Source organism: Protopterus annectens, chromosome 3.part1, assembly GCF_019279795.1.
Source record: "Protopterus annectens isolate FY-2018-M chromosome 3.part1, PAN1.0, whole genome shotgun sequence".
Lineage (NCBI taxonomy): Eukaryota > Metazoa > Chordata > Ceratodontiformes > Protopteridae > Protopterus > Protopterus annectens.
The window spans coordinates 237,472,132-237,491,284 of NC_056732.1; the positions used below are offsets into that span (position 1 = coordinate 237,472,132).

The following is a 19,153-nucleotide window of genomic DNA, read 5'->3' on the forward strand; positions in this document are numbered from 1 at the left end:
AGGTACATCTCAGGTCATTCACACCAGCATGGACAATAACTGAGTCATATTTGTACTTGCCTTGGAGTGACCAGAGTGCTTGTGTTATGTGGCGGATCCTAGCCCCCGACAGACAGCTCACCGTGACCTTCTCCTTGTTCAGCCTGGTGAGTGGGACGTCACAGTGCCTGACGATGGCACACTGGCTTTGTGAGCTATGTGTTGCACGTGTTTTGTTTTGGGGTAGTGGTTGCTTGGGTGTCTGCTTTGGAGGTCTCTGCTGCTTAGGCAGATTTTTATTTAGAGCCTCCAAGTATGTTTTTGTGTGTTTATGTGTTTGGTTTGCTGTCGTGGTAGGTCTTTGTGAGACTGGAATTATAGTGAGTGTGGTTTCCTTCTCCTCCTGACTGGTTTCGCCAGTACTGAGTTGAGAGAGCTTAGCCTCCAGTATGGCTATATGGTTGCATCTCTCACATGTATTGGAATTTGTTGGGAGGAGGAGAGGGTTGTCTGTGTACATAAGGCAGTTGTAACATTGCGTCAAGATTCCCAGATTCACCAGCTGGACCGGAGAGGAGATTGACAACTGACCTTTGGACATGCTAGGATAGTATTGGGAATTCCTTTATAATTGAAAAAAGGGCCAATGGGGAACAAGATACTCAAGGGGAGTTTGTGAGGGTGTAGTGCTTTTAATATTTTAGTGCTGACTTCTATAATTGCTTTAGTGAGCAAGTTCCAGGTAACTTAAATGCAATGTGTTACAGGTAACTTAAATGCAAAAATGACAAACAGTAACTTTCTTTCAAGTGAAACAAGGAAATAAGTACAGTAAGCAATGCAGATATCACTAGGGATCCACAGAAGCACTGAAAAGCCACGTTTTAGGTGGAATTAGCATTTCAGGGAAATAACAAGCAAACAAACAACAAGCATACAAATAAAGCTAGATTCAGCAGGCCTGGATCTAGTCTATGCTACAGCAAACAAGGTGTACCAATTTCAGTAAGAAACAGTTCAAATATGCAGGCACTATAAGCCTTTAACCAGAAATTCCCAGCTCAGAAGGGCAGAGTCCAGCCTCTCCTCCCACAAGAGTGCAGACCACAAACCTTCTTAATGTAAAATAACTGGCCTGAAGCCCAAGTGCTTAAACCAGAACTAACACTTTTAGAATAACAGACACTGAGCCCTCAATCAGCAGTTCGCAACTTGAAGGATGTGAGCTACCTGTCCTGCCACCACAGTGCAGGCCACAAACCTTCTTAATGTGAAACAACTGGTCTGAAGCCCAAGTGCTTATTCCAAAAGACTTAGAATGATACCTACACTTTAATCAAGTTACTACCAAGCAGTAATAGATACAATTGAATACTTTAAAGAATGCCTGGATTAGTGCTCAAGTTATACAAACAAAGCTAGATTCAGCAGGCCTGGATCTAGTCTATGCTACAGCAAACAAGGTGTGCCAATTTCAGTAAGAAGCAGTACAAATATGCAGGCACTATAAGCCTTTAACCAGAAATTCCCAGTTCAGAAGGGCAGAGTCTAGCCTCTCCTCCCACAAGAGTGCAGACCACGAACCCTTTTAATGTAAAATATCTGGCCTGAAGCCCAAGTGCTTAAACCAGAATTAATACACTTTTAGAATAACAGACACTGAGCCCTCAATCAGCAGTTCCCAACTTAGAAGGATGTAAGCTACCTGTTCTGCCACTACAGTGCAGACCACAAACCTTCTTAATGGAAAACAACTGGCCTGAAGCCCAAGTGCTTAAACCAGAATTAATACACTTTTAGAATAACAGACACTGAGCCCTCAATCAGCAGTTCCCAACTTAGAAGGATGTAAGCTACCTGTCCTGCCACCACAGTGCAGGCCACAAACCTTCCTAATGTAAAACAACTGGTCTGGAGCCCAAGTGCTTAATCCAAAAGACTTAGAATGATAGCTACACTTTAATCAAGTTACTACCAAGCAGTAATAAATAGACCACAAACCTTCCTAATGTAAAACAACTGGTCTGAAGCCCAAGTGCTTAAACTAAAAGGCTTAGAATGAGTTACACCAAGCAGTAATAAATACAATTGAGTACTTTTAAGATGACGCAAAAGCAAAATAAAGTAGGAAGAAACACAAATACAGTAAAAGCAGATATTTTTTTTTTTTTTTTTGAGTGAGCAAATGAGATGGGCCCAGGAGTTACAGGACAGAAACAAGTGCAAATGCAGGCCTTCAAATCAGAAAGTTGAGAGAGATGGAAGACCGCCCAAACGGCCAATAACTACAAATTCTGGGCCAGAACCACTCCTTATGTGGTAGACAGGTTACCTAGTGCTTACCACTCCCACTGATAAGCTAGAAGGCTTCCCTCCAACACCGAAAGGCTTGGGGGCTCAGAAGCTTACAAATAGTCCTGGATACAGCAAATCTGTATCTGGAACACTAATTACAGGAAAGGTAGGAAACAGGCTTACAATTTTTTTTTTCAGAAAAGCAGCAAAAACAGTAGTAAAAACAATTCACATGCAGTGCAAGCTGGTACACTTGAGTATGTAGCAATATTAGTCCACACACAGTTTGAAAAAATGTAATTAAATTAAAAAGGACTAAAAGCAAGTGCAGAAAGGGTTTATTAGGTAGAATGCGATAAAGAGATGGGACTGGGGGAGTGTCCTAGATCAAATCTACAGTGGGGCGGGCACTGCAAAAGCCACCAAATTTAAACTACTACCAAGAACAGGGAGGGGGGGTGGGGAAAAGTTTCAACAGAGATGTGAGGATTCAGAGTGCAAATTATAAAAACCAAGAATATATATACTGATCTCTGTATATTTGCAGAACACTAAGACAACAGATATCTAAGCAACAATTTAGCTCTATAATACAGAATAATACAGAAAAATATACTCAGCTCTATATATTTGCAGATAGTCTTGTAAGGCTGTCTCTCAACACACAGGTCCACTTTAAAACAGCATTACAGTCAATATTATCTAATGCCCTGGGTGTAGTTCTGTTATCTGGTTTAGTGCTACTGTATACCCTGTGTTCCTCACATTGCAGAATGCAGCATAGTAAAATGCCTGCTTATGTCAAGTTGATTTTTCTAGTTTAAGAAGATTCCCTTATTATTGTAGTCTGTTTTATTTTTCATCCTAATAAAAAAAAGGCCTCCATAATGTTAAACCTCTTATTGGCATTTGTCCTAGTATGTGCATCTCCAGTAAGGTCCTAATGGTCTTTGATACAAATGGTCAGTATCTTTTTTTGCTGTCAGTATCACATTTGTTTAGATCATCTAGCATGAGTAATAAAAGTCCAGTTTACATTTTGTGTGTGTGTGTATCCAACACATTTTGAGTGATATGAACAACAGTGCCTGGTGAGCTGTAGAAAATAACATAGGAAGTGACCCATGTACATTGTCAGTGTTCAGATCATTGTTTTTTTTTTGTTTTTTGTTTTTTCTATACTGCTATTTAACTGCTTTCTTACATTAGCATTTCTCCCATCCATTCTGTGTACATTATTCCTGAAATATCTGTGTATTTCAGCTGTTATCCTTCAGCAATGTATCTTTCATTATGCAAGTCCATGTCTTCCATATGTAAAAAGAAGTGGATGACTAAACCCCCTTTAAACAGCTTGCACCTTCATGAAGCAATCAAAGATTTCTAAGTTGCATTGCATACCTTGTTAAAGGGCTCTTAAATTTTGTTCTTGGTCATTAACAGTTTCAGTAAGTAGTTCAGTTCCCATTGCTAGGTACTTTACTCCCCAGTCTGAAATGAGTACAGGTAATATGAAGTAGGGAAAAATCAAAACTTCAAGTACCTACCCTTGTGCCATATATGTAAGACATGATAATTAGCCTAGGGCAACTACAGTAAACTCTCGGTTAACTGGCACCCATGGGGATTGGTAGATGCCAGATAACTGTAGTTTCTGGTTGCTTGAGAGGTAGTATTAAAAATATGCCTGACTAATATTACCTATACTATTTGTTTAGTTTGACTTGTTCTTAGGTTGGGGAGTGAGGGAATTTATTCCTGTCTTCTTTTTAAAACTCTAAAAATGTAAGGTATGTTTCTGTGGGGGGGGGGGGGGGGGGGCAGAAAGTGCAACACATGAAAACTGTACTGTATTTCTTCAATTTTTTTTTTCCTGGTTGCTTGAGAGTTCTGGTTGCTTCAGTTCTGGTTAACTGAGAGTTTACTGTAGTATACGTTGATGAGCTACTATAAGTGAAGCAGTATTGTGCCATTAATGAAACACTAAACCTAGCATAAACACTTAATGATTAATATATTTTCTCATTGTAGGAATACTTCAACCATTATTATGGGAATCCATGGTTTAATGAGCTATGTTGGGGAAAATAAACATTTTTTTTGTGAACTCAGATTGAAGAACACAAAACTAATAATTGATGGTAGTAACCTTTATCACCACCTTTACTTTGATTCTGGGCTTGACATCCAGCATGGAGGAGACTATGATTCTTTTACTGACCGCGTGCATAAGTTTTTTGAGACATTGACTGTCTGTAACATAAAACCATATGTCTTGTTGGATGGAGGATGTGATGTCACTGACAAGAAGTTTGAAACCCTTAAGCAGCGTGCCAAGGATAAAATTAATATGGTCTGCACAATTACTCATAGGGGTAATGGAAAAATATTGCCATTGCTCACAAGAGAAGTCTTTAAGCAAACTTTGACAAAGTTACATGTGCCTTTCGTTCAGTGCTTTTCTGAAGCCGACAGAGAACTAGTCTCTCTAGCAAATTATTGGTGCTGCCCTGTACTGACTCTTGACAGTGACTTCTGTATTTTTGACCTGAAAGCCGGATACTGTCCTTTCACTTACTTTCAGTGGAAGAATATCTGCACCTGTAAAGAGACTTCAGAATGCTATGTGTCAGCTCAGTGCTTTTTTAATGATAAATTTTGCAGTTACTTCAGTAATATGAGCAAAGCCTTGCTACCACTGTTTGCAGTTCTGAATGGAAATGACTACATCAATCTACCATCCTTGGAGACTTTCTTCAGCAAGGTACGTTTTCCCGTTGGACCTTGTAGTAGGAGCAACAGAAGACACATGAGAATTCAAGGTCTTCTGAATTGGTTATCTTGCTTTGCTGATCCAGAAGAAGCTATAGAAAATGTGCTGAAGTACTTAAAGAAACAAGATCAGACAGAAGTAAGAGAACTTCTTTGCTCATCAATGGAGGAATATAAACAATCTGACGTTAATCTGAAAGACTTTTTTCTTGGTGATACACACAGGCCTGATATTCCAAAATACTTGTTTGGTATCTTACCTGAATGGATGTTGTGCAGCTTAGCTAAAGGTCAGTTACCAGCTTTCTTCATTGATGCTCTGGTGCTGAGAAGAACTTTCCTTTTGGTTCAGGTAGAGAACCCACAGCTGCCTTCTTGCCATGTAGTTTCACTGCCTGTTCGTAAAGTCATTTATCAGCTGTTAATTTGTTCCAGTCAGAACTTCCCAAGTGCCTGTTGTGCTGAAGAAGCTAGCCAGTACTGTTATGTAACTGAATTTGATAGGCTTAATAAATCTCTTAAGAAGTCAAAAGTTGAATTCACTGGGCAGTCATTCATATCTGCTGAAGGAAACTTTTCCTTGGAGACCATGCCAGAGGTACCCTTTTATATCTGTTCCATTAAATGTAAATGAGTTGCTTGAAACAAATTTTATGCATGCATAATACACTTCTAAAGCTGCCAAGAAATTTGTACAAATGTATCTATTTCTGCTTTGTTTTTCACAGTTTTTTCATTGATTTTTTACAGACTTTTAGACATAAGTGCTGAGAGCACCATGCTCTTCAGACTTGCTTGAGGTAACTTACATAGAAGTTTTATCACGTAAACTGACTTATTAGTTCAACTAACCCTGTTTGCAGCTTGTATTTTTTGCCCCATCTGGTCAGGTATACTAATATCCTTTAGTCATGGGTTGGGTTGTTAAGTTGTAACATTGTGATCTGATGATGTTAATCTTCGTTCATTCCTTGGAACCGAGCCGGCTTATATCAAGCTCGCGTCAGCCAAAAACTCTCAAGCCAAGGTCCTACCCAGAATGCTCTGCTCCCTGTTACCTTAGATCTCGTTTGACGCATTGCTGTACAGCCGTGTCAGGCCACTCTCTCAACTAAGTGTTTAATTTTTTGAAAGTTTATACATTGTTCTTATCTTAAATTTTCTCAAAAGTTTATACTAGTATTTTCCTACCCTATCGTACACTTTCGACTCTCTCCCTTTAGTCTTTTCCCTTTATTACCCTCTTTTCTTACCTTGTGGTAATTCTCCATTACAATCGTTAGTAATCCTTCCTTTCTCTTCTTACCCTTTTTGGGTAGCTTTTCTTCTTCTTTTGGTACTGTTCTTCTTCTCCACACCAGTTATGTCAGATAAGAAAAGAAGCGTTGGTTTCAAGCAGTGCAAGGATTGCAGCCGTAAGTTACCACTTTCCGATGGCCATGACTTATGTGTCTACTATCTTAATGTCTCCCACTTGACTATGGATCCTCCGTGTGGGAATTGTAAAGATTTCTCTACAGGGACTTTCAACTAGGAGAAGAATAAGTTAATTTTGAAAGGTCTCCTCAAGTTTCCTTTCTCGGAGGCTATTTCTGGGTCAGAGGGCTCGCCCCTCCTGCTAAACCTGCAAGAGGCGTTCTTCCTCTTCTTCATTGAAGTCGCTCCCTTCTTCTCCCTCTTGAGATCGTAGGGAGCCATCTGATAAGAAGGTGAAATTGATTACTACTTTGGTGCTGCCGCCTGTGACCCTGTTGGCTCCAGGCTCAGCACCACCACAAATGATTCTGACTACAGCCATGTCTCCTTTATCAATACCGGCACCGGAGTTCCCGGTGCAGACAACTATGGTTCTGACAGCTCTGTCGCAAACTTTACCGACACCATCCATACAGGTTCAGTCCCCTTCAGCACCGTCCAAGAATGACTCTTCTGAACTCCACGGCACAGACATTTTCGGCATCAACATGTGCTTCAGTGCAGTCATTATCTTCACTGTCCTTATTGCTGGTGCAGACACTTTCCACTATGGCACCGTACCCTTTGGGGCAGAGTTTTGCATTTATGGTGCAAACACCTTCAACTACAGTGCTGACATCGTTGGTGCAGACTATTTCCACACCATTTTCTTCGGTGCAGACATCCTCGGCTCCGAGCTCTGCATCTATTGAATTAGCAAGGACCAAATATTCTCCTTCACTGGATCCTTTTGCTAGCAGTCAATATAGTCCTTTCCTAGAAAGGCCAGAATTGCCATCGGCTTTCTCTATGAGGTCAACCAAGAATCTTTTCTGAACAGGATGTGTTGTGGCTTGTTGACCAGTTGCTTGTGGCCAGAGGTCTCTCCCAACCGTCAAAATCCGTGTTCCCTCTTTCAGATTTACATATATCTCCTCAGACTCCAACATGCACTCCTCCTTCGACTTCTACTCAAGTTTCAAAGCCTATTACTCCGACAGCAGCTTTCCTTCCTCCGACTCCAATAGTGGATCTTACTTTGTAACCAGAGTCGTCCTTGTCGCCCTCGGTGCACTGGGCATCAGACTCTTCTCAGGCCAGTGGCTGTGCCATGGGGAGGGCATTCCTGGCTCCACGCCGATTTTTTTCTATGGCGCCCTCCAGGGATTCTCTCTCTCACAGTTCACGGTCCTCTTGAGACTACTGGTCTGTGGGCAGGCTCGTCGGGGCGGGGTGTGACCCTGGTTCCGAGGTTGTCTTGCTCTGTTCCAGGCTCCCATACCTCCTTGGGCAGGCCAGCCATCCAGGCCATGTAGAGGGTGCTTGCCTCTGCTGGCAAAGCTCACATGTCTTAGTCTTCTCCCCTCTCTGTGCTCCAACTTTCACAAGCTTCAACCGCCAGACACCGGGCACAAGTGCCTCAGGTTTCTCCTCCTCTGGAGACCCCCTCTTTGCAGTCTTCCCCAGACCTCCCACTGAGGAAGTACCCCGCAAAGCGTCATGTAAGAGATAACACATGGACTCCACTGAGGAGTCATTGACGGAAGATATGGATTTTGATGATGGGGAAGGGTCCCCACGGTCACCCTCTGATGAGGAATCCTTTGGTGAAATCCTCTAGTTCCTTAGACAGAGGGGGGTGACTGGAAGTCTTCTAATCCTTTTTCTCTGAGGAATCCGTATTCCTGCAGGCTTTTCGTGCCCGGCCCCCTACCTCCTCGGTCACCCCGCCTGCCAATGAGCTTGTCCAGCTCATCATCCAGCACTCATGGAAGGCTCCTGACGCCCTGGAAGTGATACCTAGGAGACCAGATAAAATAATATCACCCACATTGGTCACAAGGTCTTCCAGTAGATGCTGTGGTGGTGGCAGCTGCAACTAAGAAGGATTTGGCAGAAGAGAGCCAAACAGTCCATCCACCCAACAAAGAGTCCCAGTCGATTGACAGATTAGGGAAGTGTGTGTTTGCTTCATCGACCTTCGCCGTAAGGTCTTTGAATTATTTGGCACATTTTACCAGGCTTCAGCATGATCTCATCAACCAGCTCTCTGAAACCTCGGCAGGAGCTGTTTCTGACGAGGTCCGTGACAACGTGGCTTCTCAGATAGCCACCCTAGAGTCCATTTCCATCTCTTCCATGCATCGTATATCTCACGCAATGGAAGGGGTGGCTAGAGCGGCAGGTGCAGGTATAGTCGCCAGACAACATGCCTGGATGCGCCTTTGCAGACTCCTTTAAGGCTTCCTTCATGAATGCCCCCATAGAGGCCGCTTCTTTGTTTTGCCCTAAAGTCAAAGATATGCTGGCAAGGTGTGAACAGGATGGCAAGATCCTATCTGCCGTTGGTGTCAGACACTCCACTCCTCGGCGATTCTACTTCAAAAATCAGAGGAGCAGAAAGATGTGGCACAAGAAATTGCAGAGCTCTTTCCGGGATGCACATGCCAAGTTCTCCCCTAGAGGCAGAGAGGAAACTCAAATGGAAGATGCCCCTTTAGGGGCAGAGGAGGTCCACAAAACTGGGATTCCAGAGATTCCTTCTCTGGCCAAACCCTATCAGTGCTCCTGAAGCGTTGCCCGACTGCTCACCTCTAAAAGCGGTCGGGGTCGTTTCTCATTGTACCCCGCTGCCTGGCAAAATATAACCATCGACTCTTGGGTACAACAGATAATATCCAGAGGCTATCACATTCCCTTCCATCTTTGCCCAGTCTCATCAAGAGTATTACCCGACGTTCCACCCAGTCAAAGGAAAGCAGCAGCACACAAAATCCAAAAGCTGCTACAAAAAAGAGCCATCCAAACGGTCCCACCAGACCAGATAGGATCCGGGTTTTTACTCAAGGTTCTTTTTAGTGCCAAAAAAAGACAGGGGACTGGAGACCACTTCTGGATCTCAGCACACTAAACAAATTTGTAAAAACAGAGAAATTCTGGATGGTCACGGTTCAGTCTATCCTTCCTCTTCTGGAAGAAGACGATTGGATGTGCTCTGTAGATCTTCAAGATGCATATTACCACATAAAAATGGACAAATTCTCAAGATACCTCCGTTTCTGCAGAGGAGCCATTCACTACCAATTTCGAGCCCTGCCCTTTGGTCTCCCTACAGCCTCTAGAGTGTTCACAAAATGCATGGCAGTGGCTATTGCTCACTTGCGACTTCCAAGGATTCCAGGCGTTTCCATATCTAGATGACTGGCTCCTCACCGCCCCCACCTAGCATCTACTGGAAGAAGGCCTGCAGTATACTGTCTTAATAGCTCGAAGCCTGGGAATCACTATAAACTGGGAGAAATCCAACACAACCCCAACTCAGTCTTGGGAATTTATAGGGGTACTGTTGGACACGAGAAATTGCACAGCATCCCTTCCAGAACACAGGCTTCAGAGAATAAGTTCAACCGCTGCTCTGTCACCACAAATCTCCCGCTTGATCTGTACTCCAGCTATTGGGGTCAATGGCAGCCTCGATTACCATTGTTCCTCTAGCCAGATTCCACATGAGACTCCTTCAGTGGCTACTTCTCATTCAGTGGTACCCTCTACAACATCGTTTGTCCTTTCAGATAAGTGTAACTCAGAGATGCAAGCAAGATTTACTCTGGTGGACGTCTTGAAATCCCCAACAATGGCCTTGCCCTTTCAACCCCCATCAACCGATAGCCACGGTGACCACGGACACCTCCCTGATGGGATGGGGGGGCTATGTCAGGGAAACTCAGTCCAAAGCACCTGGTCAGAGACGGAGGCCCTTTTGCTTATCAGTGTCCTGGAACTGAGGGTGATGCTTCTAGCGTTGCAAGCATTTCACTCCATCCTTCCATCAGAGACTGTTGCGATCCAATCAGACAATATGTCAGTATTCCGGTACATCAACAAACAAGGGGTCACCAGATCTTACCCATTATGCTGAGAGGCCTTGAGAATATGGCAATGGGCAATAGCTTTCAACCACTTTCTAATTGCAACGCATATTCCCAGGAGCTCCAACGTGATAGCGGACAAATTGAGCAGGTGCATTTTACAACCTCACAAGTGGTCCCTCAATCCTCTGATAGCAGCACAAATCTTCAACTGCTGGGGCCAGTCTTGCTGCGACCTATTTGACTCCCCAACCAACCACAAGTGCAGCAACTACTTTGCCCTAATCCCCCCTTGGGGACAGTCACCAAGGAACGCTCTAGTCCACGCTTGGCCCTCGGGTCTTCTTTATGCCTATCCTCCTCTTCCCCTCATCTCCCAGTTTCTGAAGAAAGCACGACCTTTGAAGAGCAAAGTGATCTTCATTGCTCCATATTGGCCTCCTCAAGTCTGGTTTCCCTTCCTGTGGTCTCACCTGCTAGATCAACCGTGGATCCTCAGTCCATCCTCAACATTGATCTCCCATCTGCAGGGTCTGATTCACCCCAATCTAACAACCCTGAGACTGACAGCTTGGTTTCTCCACTTCCAATTACTGCCAGGCATAAAAACCTCTCATCCTCTGTGCGCAGTATTCTTATTGCATCTCATAAATCGTCCACCAGACTAATCTATCTTAAATGGAAAAGGTTCTCTCTATGGTCAGCAAATAAACAATTCGACCTCTTGTCAGCCCCAGTCTCAGTGGTATTGGATTACTTATCACATCTTTTCCACTCTGGGGTGTCTGCCTCTACTATGTGTGCATTTGGCTGCCATCTCAAATTTCCATATTGGTTTTCAAGATACTTCACTTATGTCACACAGACTCTGTAAGACTTTCTTAAAAGGGATTATCCACCTAAAACCTCCCTTTAGAGAACTGATGCAACCTTGGGATTTGACTTTGGTTCTGCAAGCTCTAACAGCCCCCCCCCCCGTGAACCTGCATCTTCATGTGATGTAAAATATCTCTCTTGGAAAACCTTGTTTTTGATTGCAATCACATTGGCCAGGAGATTGTCAGAACTTCAGGCCTTATGCATCAAATCTTCCCATCTTTTCTTCCATAAGGATAAGGTATCATTGAGAACTAATTCTACCTTTTTACCAAAAGTGGTGTCAGAGCGATCTGTTAACCAATGTATTGACCTCTCAGTGTTCTTTCCTAACCATTCTAATAAGGGAGAGTATTGACTGCAATTCTTGGATGTTCATAGGCAAATACGATTTTATCTGGACAGAACAAAATCTACCCGTAAGTCAGACCAACAGTTTCTGGCTTTTTCTGGACCTAGATGGGGTAATCCTATATTAAAAGTTACATTGACTTCATGGTTGAGAAATTGTATTACTTTTATGTACAACAAAAACAATCTCACCTTGCCTCGTAGAGTCAAAGCACATGCTACAAGATCTATGGCAGCTTCAGCAGGTTTCCATACTAAGGCTTTCCTCCATGATATTTGCTCAGCTGCAACTCGGGCCAAATTTCATACCTTTATTCTTCATTACAAATTGGACTTGGCCTCCAGAGGTAGAGCTTCTTTTGGCTCCATGGTGCTCAGGAATGTCCTTGCATGAGGGCCACCCAGGGATACAGGTAGCTGGGGACTCTGTCCCATCAGTAAGGAATGAATGAAGATTAACAACATCAGATAAGGAAGTTATGTCTTACCATAACTTTCCATCTGTGTTGTTGATCTTTGTTCATTCATTACTTACCACCCTCTGCGTCCCCCATCCGGAGGGTCTTGGTTGATCTCATGTACTCCTTTCTTGTGGCCTGTTATGACCAGAGGTAGCCTCTACTTTTATCTATCAACTTGCAAACCTCAATCTGAGGTAACAGGGATCAGAGCATTCTGGGTAGGACCTTGGCTTGAGAGTATTTGGCTGATGCAAGCTTGAAATTGGCCGGCTCGGTTCCGAGGATGGAACCGATAACCCATCAGTAATGAATGAATGAAGATCAACAACACAGATGGAACGTTATAGTAAGACACAACTTCTTTTTTTCTTAAATTTTCACTGTTGAGATTGTAACACTGTAAAGGATCTAATACCTTATAGCTTCATTTACAGTAACCAAAAAGACTTTCTTTTTAGGCATTAGGATTGCATGGCAAGTAGAAGTTTCTCAGGCTTCTAATACCTCTTTCTTTATCCCACAATGCAGTGTTCCTTTCCATCTTCTTCTGAAGCTGTTTCCTGCTTCAAAATATTAAGTGTACTTAAAGAATATTGAATATTATAATGCTTTTTCTAGCAAATAAATGCATGCTTAGTAGCAATTCTGTATCTGGTCATGTCTCCACTGAGACAATCTGATAAAGAGAAATTGACTAGAAAAAAAGAGAAATTGGCTAGTTGATAAAGTTCTCTGAAAGCATGCAGGTGTTTTCCTAGCTGGGAGAACTATAAAGATAAGACAAAACCAGACAGCAGTTAGTAGAAGCACAGGCTGAACCATGCATCTTAGCATGGATAACCTTTCTGTGAGTGTGGCTGTCAGTTTGGAACATTAGTTCCTGTTAGGAGGGTAAAACTTCAATATTTAAATATGTACATAAATGTATGTGTTAGTATTAAGTTAATAGGTTTTAGGGGAGTATTGGGGGTGTGTTTGTTTTTTTTTTTGAGAACGTTCAATCAAACAAAAAAAATTGTAAGATATGACATTTTCAAATGGATATGACTACAAACAATGTATAAAAGTTCAACCTGCCAAATAGTGTATGCATGTAACACAAAAGCTGAAACTAGACAGTTAACAAAAAACTGTTATACGTAAGAGGTGGGAATAATAACTTTTTAATACATTGATGCTTTATGTAATGTCTTTAAATTTCAAAAGGTGTCCCAGATAAATACAAAAACAAAAGAGTAGTAAACTATATTAAAAATATGAAGTGCAAAGAGCTATGCTACAGGAGATACACTTGGAAAGAACTGGACATGAGAATTTGATAAAGAATGGTTTTCAGGATGGTTATTCAGTGGAATACCTGGGACAAAGGAAAAGAGGAGTACTTTTATTAATTTTAAGAGGAGCTCCTATAGTGAAAGAAGAGGATAAAAATGATAATAATAGTACATTTGTAGTACTAAGGGGCTACTGGCAAAGGAGAAGAATTACACTGGCATTTGTTTATATTCCACCTAAAACTGCTGTGATGGAGCTTAAGAAAATTCTGTGAGAAATAATCAGATTTCAGCAAGGAATGTTACTCATAGGTGGGGACTGGAATTTGATTTGCAGATGTGAAGATGTCTCTGGGGTGTCCTGAAGGGAAAGTTATAACAAAGGAGAGTAGACTTTTGAAGAATTTTTTGAAAATATTTGGCATGTAAGATGTGAATTCAGTACTAAGATTTCAGAGTGAATTTACATATTATTCCCCAGGATACAAAAACTCGGTTAGGGTAGATAGAATTTACATTTTACAGGAACATGTGCATTTAATTGAAGGTCTTGATAACACTCCCAATAATTATTTCAGATCCATGACAATAATAACTAAAATAAAAACACAGGGTAATGAAGTAATAATGAGACACTGGCGCTTTCCCACTTATCTGTTGAAAAGAGAGGAATTTAAGGAATAGGTAGTATAAATAGAAGTAGAAATTTGTTCTAAAAATATAGGTAGGGAGTGTGATAAAATTAAAGTGGTGTTTAAAAATACGGTGGAAATAGAAGGGGAGATATGGTTAAGAAGTGACGAGAATTATTTAGAGGGATTAACAAATGTTAAAGTATTGAGGAATAGGGAGAATCTTACAGAACAAGAAGAGGAGCCCCTGCAGAATGCTAAACAGAAAATAAGGGATTACCTTATATTATTCATGAGTCGAGAAAGATTGCTGTTAAGCAGCTGTTTTTTGATAATACCTGTACGGTACAAAAACTTTTAGCACAACGACTCGGGTAACAGAAAGTAGAAAGGGATGTCGTTAAGCTTAGGGAGCCTATAACAAGGAAGGTAACGAGATTCTGTAGAAATATTAGAAATATTTTGGGAATTCTGTTAAAGGCTGTATAAAGCAGAGAACTATGGAAGTCAAGAAAAGCTACAAATGGAAATGTTTATGGAATAATTTATGCCAAGGTTAAAGGTGTATGAGGCTCAATTACTAACAGGCTAGGAGAAGATGAGATAAAAATGGTGACGTATAACCAATCTACTGGAAAGTCCCCAGGAATAGATGGGATTCCTGTGGAAGTTTGGAAGCTAGGAGGGAAAAACTGATAAAGATCTGGAAGGTTTTGTTTAACAGTATTTTAAGAAGAAGAGAGTACCAGCATCCTGGAAGAAAGTGGTAGTAGGTTTAATACCTAAAGAGGGTAAAGAACCATCAGATCCAGCTGCATACAGGCCCATTTCACTACTATAATGGCTAAAAGAATGGCTAAATCGATGCCAAAATTGATATATATGGATCAATGTGGTTATGTGGAGGGGAGGCAAACATTTGCATTAACACAACATTGATGATCTAGAGGGAAGCAGAATGTAAGAAAATACTACTGTTGTTGGTGGGTCTTGATGCAGAAAAAGCATTTGACAGAGTAAGCTGGGATTTTATGAGCAGGGCAATGGAAGCATTTACATTCCCTGATAAAATTATAAGGTTGATTAGTAGGATATGTAAGGGATCGGAGGTGAAAGTTAAAATGGTTGGGGTCCTCTCTGATAATTTCTGCTTGAGCAGAGGAACCAGACAGGGGTGTCCACTTTTCCCGTTGTTATTTGCATTATATTTGGAACTGTTGGCAAAGAAAATAAGGGACTCAGAATTCAAGGATACAATTGGTATGGTAGTCAACAAAAGCTGGCACAATTTGCAGGGAATAATATTTTATATCTGACAAAACCAGGAAAGGACATTACCATGTTGTGGAGCATTTTGAGACTGTTTCATATCTTTTCAGGATGCAAAATTAATAAAGCTAAAACAAAGGCAATAGTGGTAAATTATGTACCCACACATGAATTGGTTCAGGAATATCCATATTTATGGGGATATGGGAAACACTACTATATCTCGAACTTTTGAAATCTCGAATTTCAAAAGTTCGAGACCATGTAGCTGAAACCGCACATTACCGAAAGACCAGAAGCGCTAAATTTAAAATCCCAATGGTAAGGGATTTTGAGTTAGCGCTTCTGGTGTTGCGATTCAGGTAAGTAAGTGTGTTTGTGAGTGGCTTTAGTGTGTGTGTGTGTGTGTGTGTGTGTGTGTGTGTGTGTGTGTGTGTGTGTGTTTGTGTGAGGGGCTATAATGTGTGGGTGTGAGTTTGCCTTGTGTGTATGTCTGTGCGATTGAAATATTAAAGTCGGGGGGTATGGGGGGGTGCAGGGGGGCAAAGCCCCCCTGCTTATCTTTAGTATAGGGTGGTTTGTTTGGTTATGGGGGAGGCTGTGTATGTGTTTGTGTGTGTGCTGTATGTATGTAGTACTTTCGTGATTTTGAATTTCGCGCTTTTAACATGTCGGTAATGTGGGGTTTAGGGATTCTGGTCCCGGTATTGTGGGCTTCGGGATTGTGTTATTTCGGTATTAAGTAGTGATTCCGGGGATATGATAAGTATTTAGGAGTATGGATTAAAAATGATTGCAGTATGGCAGCTAGGGATATGTGGGAAGAGACTAAACAAAACGTAGTACAAAAACTGAGAAATTCGAAACTCTGTTATATGGATATGGATAGTGAGATACAAGCAGTAAAATGTTTTTAGTCCCTTTAGTTTTATGCACAGGTTAGGCATATATTTATTTATCAACCAGAGGAGAAGTTGTGGATAGCAATTAGTAAGGAGCTGAAGGATTTTATCTGGGAGGGGAAGAAAGCAAGAGTCAAGTGAGATAAGCTGACTCTTCCAACAGAACAGTTGGACAGGAATTACCCTATTTGTAGGGATATTATAGAGCTACACAGTTAAGACTCCTATACATAGCAAAAGCAGACACCTGTAATTCAGAGTAGTAAGGGATGACGATGAAACGGGGGAAACTCAAGAAACAAAGAAAAGACTGGGATTTTGGATGCAGACCTTTAAGAAGAATAACAGCAATCTCAATAATCATACAGAATATTATATTCATAAAGTAGCAGAACATATTCTAACAGCTAAGCCAACACAGGAATGGAGAAAGGAGATTCTACCGACAGGGATGACTGCAATTAGGGATACAGACAATAGGCAAGAGGGGACTGGAATTTATTGGAGAAAACTGGCAAAGGAGCCAAGATATTGGGAACAAATGACTAGAGAGGGAAAGGTAATAGAATGGGAAGATGCCAAGAATTTATTTGGACTGCAGGTCCCTGTCAAGGATTGATATCAGAGTATAGGCAAAGAGAAAGAAATAGTGGGGTTGAAAATTTAAGACCAGCACTGGTAGAGTTTTTAGAACCTAGAACAGAAGTTACCATTAATAAAGGAATAATTAGTAGAACAAATAAAATATTGCATGATAACTATAAGAATCAGCCAGAGGAGCTTAGAAAGTATTGGGAAAAAGAGAGTGGATAAGCAATTCACAAAGAAACAATGGGGGGATATATGTATGTCTCCCAAATATGCAACAAAATCTAGAAGATTTAGGATGTTTGCTTGAAAATATTTACATACATATTTTTATACTTCAAGTAGACTCCAGAAATATTTTCCTCAGGTAGACTGCAAATGTTGGAGGTGTGATGGAGAAGAAAAAGGTAACTGGGAATATATTTTCTGGTAGTATAATGAGTTGGCAGACTTTAAAGATTCCCTGCAGACTACTCTGACAGATATGTTGGGTGAGCAAATTGGTGTAACTAGGGAAATGATTTTTCTGAGCTATGATAAATTGCCTAGACATAGTAAGGCCTTGCTGAATCTAATTTGGTGGCTGCCAAAAAAGCAATTACTAGAAAATGGAAATCAAAGTCTAAACCAACTGTTCTGTCGTAGTGAATATAGTAACAGAGATAAAACTGCTGGAACTGGGATCTTTAGAAAAAGATAGGAGCAAATTACATAGGAAAAAAATGGGAATTGTGGGAACAATACATACAGGGGAGGAATGATGTTTAAAAGAAGACAGGACTTGAATGAGCTATGTAGTGCCTGACCGACAGTGATTGGTTAGATTACAAGTGATGTTCGCAGCTAATCTTGTGAAATTGTGTCAGTATGGTTTGTGGTGTAAAAAAGCTTGCAGCTAGGATTGTGTCAATATGGCTTGTTTTCATTTATATAAATATATGATTGTCTATGTCATAAGTGATATTTTAATAAAGATTTTTTTTGTTTAAAAAAAAAGAGGAATTATGCTTTATATGGAACCAGACTACTCCTTTAGAGCTTAGGAAAAGACATTTTTTCATCTATCAATTTATGAAGAAGAATTTCCTTGTTATTTACCTCAGTGCATTTCTTCAACTTGTTGCTTTGTTTTTCTTGGTGTTTTTTCTTCATTGTGTTCTTTTATTGTCTTGGAATTTTTATGTCCTGAATTGCCTTGTGGTTATTCCAAGATTGCTGACAAAATATATGTCACACAGGGCACAAACATTTACATACCAGAGGAAGGCATCTGCCTGGCAGATAGACTCAGTCATGGTATCCCAGTGCCTCACAAGTAGTCTTTGAATCCTTCAGTAGACAAAAATATTTTCCTGATTGGTATGTAGGAACTTTGCCTTCCCTACCAATACCAAGTGGCACGAGTATGATCCCTAGTTCCAATCTGCTGTATGCCTTGCATAAAGGGGATTCTAGGGATTCCTTGCTGGCCCAGCCAGATTTAATTTCCCATTCTCTACCATTTTCTTATAGTCACTCTATTTCACTTTCATTTTCATAGTCATATGTTGGCACACCCCAACAGGAGTGAGTACCTTGATCTTCATGCTCTTAGACTGTTGCATCTTCACATCATAATTCCGTATAGAAGGCTTCACAGCATCCTTACAGACAAAATATTTCAGAGGCATTGGAGAAGTGTTCTATTTGGGCTTTACTTCAGAGCATGGACCTATTAACAACCTCTTGCTGTAGTGTTAAGGTACATTTCAAAGTCTTTGACAGCCTTTGTTATTGCTTTTTCATGGCCAATTCAGTGGCTAGTTTTGATTTCCATTCAGGCTAACACCCCAGTCATTGCCCTCACTCAAGGTTTGTAAAGCCTCTGTGTGTTAGACCGTTTTGTGACTCTGCTTCATGTTGTTTTTCACAAGGAAAGAGTTTCCTTGTGCATAAAACCTTCATTATTAAAATGACTATGCAGACTATTTACTTCCCACAGTAGTCTAATCAAGAAGTAACCTAGTGTAATATACTTTGCTGTATGGATTTACCCAGACAGTTCAACTGCTTTGTAGACAGAACAAAGCCAAAGGTCGTATTAAAAGATGACTGCCAGTTGCTTGTTTATTTTGCCAAGAGGAAGAAGGCAAAAAAAAATCATCAACTAATGCTTTTCAAAGTGACTTTCTAGTTGCATTTTTAGTTGTGATAAATATAGCAGTACATCTGAAGATCCAACCAAAGCACATTATACCAGAACTGTCTCTACTCCTGTGGCTTTCTTTTGTAATGCTTGTAATCAGGAGTGACAATATTTATGCAGTTGCTACTTTGTCTTTCCTTGACAACTTTACAAAGAGTTGCAAGTTGGACATGACCTCTGTCTCAGTCTTGTTTGGAACCACAGTCTTTAGCAGTATTTTTTAGGGAAGCCTCCTAGGAAGACTG

General features: G+C 41.0%; 1 protein-coding gene across 1 annotated transcript in view; it reads left to right on the top strand.

The window, feature by feature from the left end:
* Positions 1 to 19,153, top strand: part of ASTE1 (asteroid homolog 1) — a 336,696-nt gene that overhangs the window by 95,816 nt on the left and 221,727 nt on the right. The window contains exon 2 of the mRNA XM_044066199.1: positions 4,306 to 5,672. Coding sequence (XP_043922134.1) covers positions 4,325 to 5,672 — 1,348 coding nt within the window. The 5' untranslated portion in view covers positions 4,306 to 4,324. The remainder of the gene's footprint in view (positions 1 to 4,305; positions 5,673 to 19,153) is intronic.